Source organism: Globicephala melas, chromosome 8, assembly GCF_963455315.2.
Source record: "Globicephala melas chromosome 8, mGloMel1.2, whole genome shotgun sequence".
NCBI classification, from domain to species: Eukaryota; Metazoa; Chordata; class Mammalia; order Artiodactyla; family Delphinidae; genus Globicephala; species Globicephala melas.
Genome location: NC_083321.1, coordinates 94,667,047 through 94,674,417, shown reverse-complemented (window position 1 = coordinate 94,674,417; position 7,371 = coordinate 94,667,047). Strand labels below are relative to the sequence as shown.

Sequence of the window (7,371 nt, the reverse complement as noted above, 5' to 3'; positions counted from 1 at the left end):
ATGAAGGACTGCTCAGACATCATCCTCTGCGTGGAGGCGACAGAGCTGAGCAAGGTAAGGGTCATACAGGACCACTCCCGCAAGACCCAGATGCCCACCTAGGGCTGGCAGTGCCCAGTGAACACACCTGCCAGGCAGTGCTGCCACCGGCCCTCAGCCCTCAAGTCTCTCCCTTCAGACTGAATTCTGCAATCCTGCTTTTGAGCCTGAATCAGGGCCACCTTGCCCCCTACCCAGCCTCCAGGAGGACGCCAGCTGCAGCACCCGAGCTCCCTGGCATGGTAACCATCTCACGGGGTGAGCTGGGTAGGACAGAAAGGCCCAGCGGCTAAGGGCTGTGTGAGAGATGCCCAAGCGAAAGGGGTCTCAAAAGCCCACCCCGCCTGCCCGCAGGTCGGCGTCCCCGAGGGCTGCAGCCTGACTGCCACTTCTCCTGGCTGTGTGTCCTCCTGCTGGCCAGCCTGCTGCTGTTGCTGCTGGGGCTGCTGGTGGCCATCATCCTGGCCCGTAAGTTCCCAAGGCCTCCATGAGTCTCCCATGCCCTGCAAGAGATCCAGCACCTCTGAATCCCACTCCCCCGTCTTCCCGCCTCCAGAATTGCAGGCTACAGCCGAGTCCGGGCCCTCCCATCATCCACTGCCTTCCCAAGGCCTCACCACCATTGGCTCCACCCCCACTCCCATCCCCACCACCTCTCAGGCAACTGGGACCCCTAAAGGGCAACCGGAGGCAGGCGTGAGCCCCGCATCCCAGTCGAGTGAGTACTACGGGGCAGATCTTCCGGAGAAGGGCCCAAGATGGCAGGGGGGAGGGGAGGCCAGGAAGAGGCATCTTATAAAAACAAGTCTCTCTCCTTTTGACCTCTGAACTCTAACCTCCGTCCCTGCAGCCTGTGGGGGCCTCCTTCCTGGCCCAAGGGGCTTCTTCAGCAGCCCTGACTACCCAGACCCTTACCCACCCAACGCCCACTGCGTGTGGCATATCCAAGTGGCCACAGACCATGCAATACAGCTCAAGATCGAAGCTCTCAGCGTGGAGAGTGTGGCCTCCTGTCTTTTTGATCGCTTGGAAATCTCCCCCGAGCCTGAAGGCCCCCTCCTCAGGTGGGTCCCTCTGCCCCCAGGAGATCCCACCCCCCTCCTGAACCACTGTCTGGAGGGCAGAACCAGGGAACTGCAGTGGGAAATTCTTGACTGGGAGGAAACGGAGAGGCTTGGCCTCTGGGCCCAGCTCTGCCACCATCTTGCTATATGACCTTGGGAAGGTCACTTCCCCTCTCTGACCTTGGTTTCCAAATCTGGAAATTGGAGCTCCCACATATCTTTCCCATGGATAAATGCCTCAAGAATGGACGTGCAGGAGCTAGGGAGGTCAGAGCTCTGCTGGAAATGAAAGGAACCTTTTGGACACATCGTCCCCAGGACGGGGCTTGAGGGAAGAGGACCGCAGGGCCCAGGCAGGCTCCACTCTGGCTGGCCCTGAGCTCTGATCCTCCGTCACTCCCAATCTGGCTTCTTGCAGAGTGTGTGGGAGGGTGCCTCCCCCGACACTCAACACCAATGCCAGCCACCTCCGCGTGGCCTTCGTCTCCGACAGCAGCGTGGAAGGATCTGGCTTCCATGCCTGGTACCAGGCCGTGGCCCCCGGTCATGGTGAGTGTTTTCCCGCCAGGTCCCCAGCTACCTGTCAACTGTCCGCTTCCCCCCTCTCCAGCCACTCCCAGCCCTGCAAAAGGGGTAGAGATTCTAGGGGGTTCTGAATCCAGATGCCCGCCCCCAGGGAGCTGTGCCCACGATGAGTTCCCCTGCGACCAGCTCGTCTGCCTGCTACCCGACTCGGTGTGCGACGGCTTTGCCAGTTGCGCTGATGGCAGTGACGAGGCCAACTGCAGCGCCAAGTTCTCGGGTAAGGGCCCGGCCAGCCTCAGGGCGGGTACTGTCCTCAGGCATCTGATCCAGGTTCAGGCTGGCCTCCCCAGGCCTGGCCCAGCTCCAAACCTGCCTGGTCATTCTTCTGGCCCAGAACTTGCCTCCCCACGGGCACAGCCAAAACTCTTCGCTGCCATCCCTGCTGGCCCTACCGGGCGAAGGCACAGACCCTGGCAAACTCATGAGCTCCTCCTCCTCTCTACAGGGTGTGGGGGGAACCTGACTGGGCTCCAGGGCACTTTCTCTGCTCCCAGCTACCTGCAGCAGTACCCTCACCAACAGGTAAGCCAGCGCTCCATAGGGAGGGTGGTGCAGCCCACGTGGGCACACCTGAGCATCCGGGTTAGTGCGATTGAGAACAGCATGGCAGATGCTGCCTTGTACTTGGGAAGGTCAGAGATCAAGCAGGCAGGAAGAGAACAGTATTAAGTGCTTACTAGGTATCCCTGTTCCCGTGCTGGGTAAGCTTATCTCTGAGACCAGATAAGTTAAAGGCCCTTCCGCCACCACCGATGATGCGAGCAGTGTGGGCAGGGCCCACCCACTCCCTACCCGGCCTGCAGCAGGGGGAAGCCCATCTGGAGCTCAAGCCTGGAGGCCCCGATTGGGACAGAAAAAGGAACCCATAAATTACTCCACCTGTGCCTCCCCCAGCTTTGCACCTGGCACATCTCGGTGCCCGCTGGACATGGCGTCGAACTGCTGTTCCACAACTTCAGCCTGGAAGCTCAGGACGAGTGCAAGTTTGACTACGTGGAAGTGTATGAGACCCGCAACTCAGGGGCCCTCAGCCTCCTGGGCAGGTACTGGCGGAGCCAGCGGGGAGGAGCTGAGGATAAACCCCATCCTCCAGAGTCCGAGGTCAAGGCTTCCTACAAACCGGCCCACACACGCACTAGCTTCATTGTCTTGTTCTGCGCCAAGCTGGAGGTCCCGCACTGTCACCCTGAAAAAGGCTCGTCCTTCCTCACCTTCGTACCTGTCCCTCTCACCTTTGCTCCTTACATCACCTCCTCCAGGAGGCTCTCCCCGTCCCAGCTCTCCCACCTGCCCGGTCTATTTATAGCTTCCCCCAGAACCCTCACTGATTCTCCCCAGGTCGAAGGGGCTCCAGTTCAAGCAGTTTGTTTCGTTTGTTTAGTACTTTGTCTCCTGAACATGTGTGTCTTCCTCACCAGTCCCATGAGTCAGTGACTATGCCTCCCATCCCCTCTGGCGTCGCCCAGAGCACCCAGCTCCGTGCCGCGTCTGCAGGGGGGCCCCGTGCCAGGACTGCTGTCTGCTTTGGGCAGGTTCTGTGGAGCAGAGCCGCCTCCGCGCCTCATCTCCTCGCACCACCAGCTGGCTGTGCTCTTTAGGACAGACCATGGCATCAGCATCGGGGGCTTCTCGGCCACCTACCGGGCCCTCAATGCCACAGAGAGTAGGTGGCCCTGGGAGAGTGAGTGTGGGCAGTGGAGGCACCTCCAGGAGAACAGGGAAGGGCTCTGGACCCTGGTCAGGGCACTGTGAAGGCAGTGGGGGTACCTGCATGTCCCAGGGCACTGCCATGCCCCCTGTGCCTGCAGACCCCTGTGGGCCCGGAGAGTTCTCCTGCCGGGATGGAGGGTGTAAGAATCTGCAGTGGATGTGTGGCATGTGGAGAGACTGCACAGAGAGCAGCGATGACAACTGCAGCATCCCCTTGCTCCCACCCCCAGGTGAGGAGCCTGCCCCAGGGCACCGCAAGGGGGGCTGGCAGGCCTGAGCGGGCTGGGTGCCCATCCCTAGAAACCCACTGGCACGTGTCATAACAGCCATCCCTATCTTCCCTGATGGGGTGGGGGGCCCACTAGCCTGACTCTGGACCACTCCACCAAATACTGGAGGGATTCTCCCCCAGGAGTGGCAAGGGTACTTAGTGTCACCCCCGAGGGAAATGGGAATCTGGGAGTTGATGGTTGAGGCTTCAAGAGCCCATCCAGCTTTGTCACACAGAGAGGCCCTCTCCAGGGCCCACCTCGGAGATGGGGGGAGAGCGGCGGAGCTCCTTCCAGATGCCCTGGTCCTGCCAATGCTGGTGCCCCTAGCTCCCTGAGATCATAGACGTGCCTGCATGATGCCCAGGGCTGGCGAATGATGCTTGGAGTAGGCTCTCAAGGAAAACAGGAATCCTCGACATGGATAAAGCATCTCTCTGTGTTATCTCCTTTGATTCTCCCCGTCTGACCCATAGGGAGCGCTTAGGTGACTTGTCCCAGCTCACACAGCCAGTGAGTATTCCCCAGAGTGACCCTCCCCTCCCACCCCTGCAGAGCTGGCCTGTGAACCTGTCCAGGTGGAGATGTGCATCGGTCTGAGCTACAACACCACGGCTTTCCCTAACATCTGGGTGGGCATGGCCACCCAGGAGGAGGTGGTGGAGGTCCTCAGAGGTTACAAGGTGCTCCAGGGAGAGATAAGGAGGAACCCCCAGGGAGGGGAGGGAACTGGGGGAGCAGGGTGCCTGAGGGCTGGTCTCCTCCTTCCACAGAGCCTGACAAGCCTGCCCTGCTACCAGAATTTCCGGAGGCTCCTTTGTGGGCTACTTGTGCCCCACTGCACCCCGCTAGGCAGTGTCCTTCCCCCTTGCCGCTCTGTCTGCCAGGAGGCAGAGCACCAGTGCCAGTCTGGCCTGGCACTACTGGGCACCCCCTGGCCCTTTAACTGCAACAGGCTGCCTGAGGCAGCTGGCTTGGAGGCTTGTGCCCAGCCCTGACCCTGAGGCGGGCCCCTGCCCTCTGCTGCCCAGCCTCCTTTGCCTACCAGGGTGGGCAGGCAGGGGAGCAAAGGAAGGGGACCAGCATGGGACTCTGCCCATCCCCTCTGGGTCCTCCCAGGGAGGGGAAGAGGAGTCCTCAGCGGGGCTAACGGGACCCTCCCACCCTGCCAGATCCTTCCCTATCCTTTTATTTGCCCCAGCTGCTGCAAACAGCTGGCCTGACTCCACACTGTACCAGTGATCATCTAGATTGCTTCCCACCCAAGCCTCTGACCCCAATTTCCCACCTTCTACCTTCCTCATCTCCATCTGCTTTTTCAGGCTCTCTACCACCCTCTTTCTCACTTTTTCATTTATTCCAAAAAAAAATGTATCCAGTGCCTAGTCATGTGGCAGCCCCTATTCTGAGCCCTGGGGATCCAGTTGTCTACTGCTTCTAGAACCGTCCACCCTCGGTTCTCAGCTTCTATTTCTCCTGGACTAGAGTGTTGTCTTTGATCTCCGTCGTGGCACCATCTCTCCTTCCAGCTCCTTGGAGCTGTAGATGCCCTGAGCGTCTGTTTCTCATGGTTCTGCCTCTGCGCCCGCCTCAAATCTCTCCCTCCTTTCTCCACCAAACTTTGGCCGGCCGCCGGGCGACACCACGAGTTATTTCCCTGCTATTTCCCGGCCCGGGCTCTTGGCCCCTGAACAACTGGTTTCCTCTTGGAGTCTGGGAGGAGCAGAGCAGAGCCGGCAAGGAACGAACCGGGACGAGGGGGACGCCTAGGGCAGGGGGCGCCTGGCTAGAGAGAAGCGCAGGGAAGGAAGGTAGCAAGCAGGAGTCAACTGGAGGGTCCGGAGTAGCGAGAGACCCGAAGGAGGCCACAGAGAGAGCGAGCAGCCCCGGGAGCCGGGAGGGGGGTGAGTCTGGTCGCGAAGGGGTGGGGCGGGGAAATGGGGATGGGGGAGGGGACTGTGGGAAAGACTGGGCGCCGGCCCGGGGTGGTGGTGGGGAGAGGGCCGGCCTCTCCTTCCCCCTGCGCAGTGCTCTCGGGGTTCTTGGGTCTAGGGGCGCCCCATTCTTCGTCCCCTCGAGGCCACTCAGCCTCACTCAGGGACATGGCAGTGGGGTGGGGACCGAGCCGCCTGCGCCGGGGCGGGGACCGAGGCAGGTCCCAGGATTCTGGGTCCCGACTCCTGTCCTGCCCAGCCCACAGACGACCAGAGGCCCGCGGCGTCCGGGCTCCGCGTGCCAGCGCCATGAGGCCGCTCCTCACTCTGCTGCTCCTGGGCTTGGCGGCCGGCTCGCCCCCGCTGGACGACAACAAGATCCCCAGCCTGTGCCCGGGGCACCCCGGCCTCCCCGGCACGCCGGGCCACCATGGCAGCCAGGGTCTGCCCGGCCGCGACGGCCGCGACGGCCGCGACGGCGCGCCTGGCGCTCCGGGAGAGAAAGGCGAGGGCGGGAGGCCGGGTAAGAAGCGCCTCCGCTGGGAGGCTGGTAAGAGTGCGGCCCCTCTCCTGCTCCCAGGGGCCCGGGGCTCGGGGTTGCCGCTAGGGAGCGCCGCTCCCGTCCCCGTCCGACCCGGCCGGAGCCGGGAGAGAGGGACTCAGCTGCGGGAGCCAGAACCCCTGGGACACTCAGATCTGCCCCAAGGCCTGCAGGAAGCGTGGAGCGGGTCCTGGGGCGCAGGGCGGCCCCGCCCGGGAAGGGGCAGGTGGGAGGCTGAGGGAGGATGCTGGAGGCCCGCGGCGGGCGCACCCTAACTGCTCCGCTTTCCCCCCACCCCCACCCCTGCAGGCCTCCCGGGGCCGCGTGGGGAGCCCGGGCCGCGAGGAGAAGCAGGCCCCGTGGGGGCAGCCGGGCCGGCAGGCGAGTGCTCGGTGCCTCCGCGCTCCGCCTTCAGTGCCAAGCGCTCAGAGAGCCGGGTGCCCCCGCCGTCGGACGCGCCCCTACCCTTCGACCGCGTGCTGGTGAATGAGCAGGGACATTACGACGCCGTCACCGGCAAGTTCACCTGCCACGTGCCCGGGGTCTACTACTTCGCCGTCCACGCCACCGTCTACCGGGCTAGCCTGCAGTTCGATCTGGTCAAGAATGGAGAGTCCATCGCCTCTTTCTTCCAGTTCTTCGGGGGGTGGCCCAAGCCAGCCTCGCTCTCCGGGGGCACCATGGTGAGGCTGGAGCCCAAAGACCAGGTGTGGGTACAGGTGGGCGTGGGTGACTATATTGGCATCTACGCCAGCATCAAGACAGACAGCACCTTCTCTGGATTTCTAGTGTATTCTGACTGGCACAACTCCCCAGTCTTCGCTTGATGCCCACTGGAAAGTGAGCGCACGCTGTCTCACTCGAAGGGCAGGAGGGCATGACACTGACAGCCACGTCATCCAGGAGGGCTGGCCCCCCTGGAATGTTGTGAATGACCGCGGAGGTGGGGTGGGGGCCTCTCCGTTCTGCTGCAGGCAGGGGATGGGGACAGAGGCTGAGATCAGGGCTAGCAGCACGGGGCAGTGGCTGGATTTCTGCCCTAGACCAAAGGAGTGCTGGCAGGCAGCGTGCTGGCGGTGTGCTGGCAGGTGTGAGTCCCCACAGTTGCTCTGGCCCAGGACCCCAAGGTGGGGTGCTCCCTTCCCAGTCCTCTGCTTCTCTGGGTCTTCCCTCATCCCTCCTGCTCCTGGGCCCTTTTCTCAGAGATCATTCAATAAATCTTAAAACAA

The 7,371-nt window shown here is 62.4% G+C and overlaps 2 protein-coding genes across 4 annotated transcripts; both read left to right on the top strand.

Annotated features, from left to right (window-relative positions):
* MFRP (membrane frizzled-related protein) lies at window positions 1–4,665 on the top strand. Its single transcript, XM_030839183.2, has 13 exons — window positions 1–54; window positions 179–281; window positions 394–507; window positions 596–757; window positions 890–1,103; window positions 1,522–1,652; window positions 1,780–1,905; window positions 2,134–2,210; window positions 2,583–2,731; window positions 3,221–3,351; window positions 3,497–3,628; window positions 4,223–4,350; window positions 4,441–4,665. Exons 1-13 carry the CDS (start codon window positions 1–3, stop codon window positions 4,663–4,665), a joined length of 1,746 nt encoding a protein of 581 aa, XP_030695043.1.
* Window positions 4,666–4,939: 274 nt separating this feature from the next.
* Window positions 4,940–7,371, top strand: C1QTNF5 (C1q and TNF related 5). 3 transcript variants are annotated; one of them, XM_070046204.1, is made up of 3 exons: window positions 4,940–5,571; window positions 5,868–6,151; window positions 6,452–7,371. In XM_070046204.1, exons 2-3 carry the CDS (start codon window positions 5,911–5,913, stop codon window positions 6,967–6,969), a joined length of 759 nt encoding a protein of 252 aa, XP_069902305.1. In that variant the 5' UTR covers window positions 4,940–5,571; window positions 5,868–5,910; the 3' UTR covers window positions 6,970–7,371. The 3 variants fall into 3 exon arrangements, with proteins under 3 accessions (XP_069902305.1, XP_030695064.1, XP_060160169.1); XM_030839204.2 differs by having other exon boundaries at window positions 5,861–6,124; XM_060304186.1 differs by having other exon boundaries at window positions 5,861–6,151.

Excerpts from the sequence above, each read along its gene's own strand:
- MFRP (XM_030839183.2), top strand. The coding sequence starts at position 1 with ATGAAGGACTGCTCAGACATCATCCTCTGCGTGGAGGCGACAGAGCTG. Across the intron at positions 282-393 it reads CACCCGAGCTCCCTGGCATG|GTCGGCGTCCCCGAGGGCTG; the intron begins GTAACCATCTCA and ends GCCTGCCCGCAG. Across the intron at positions 4,351-4,440 it reads AGGTCCTCAGAGGTTACAAG|AGCCTGACAAGCCTGCCCTG; the intron begins GTGCTCCAGGGA and ends CTCCTTCCACAG.
- C1QTNF5 (XM_060304186.1), top strand. The coding sequence starts at position 5,235 with ATGGTTCTGCCTCTGCGCCCGCCTCAAATCTCTCCCTCCTTTCTCCAC. Across the intron at positions 5,572-5,860 it reads CCCCGGGAGCCGGGAGGGGG|CCCACAGACGACCAGAGGCC; the intron begins GTGAGTCTGGTC and ends TGTCCTGCCCAG. Across the intron at positions 6,152-6,451 it reads GCGCCTCCGCTGGGAGGCTG|GCCTCCCGGGGCCGCGTGGG; the intron begins GTAAGAGTGCGG and ends CCACCCCTGCAG.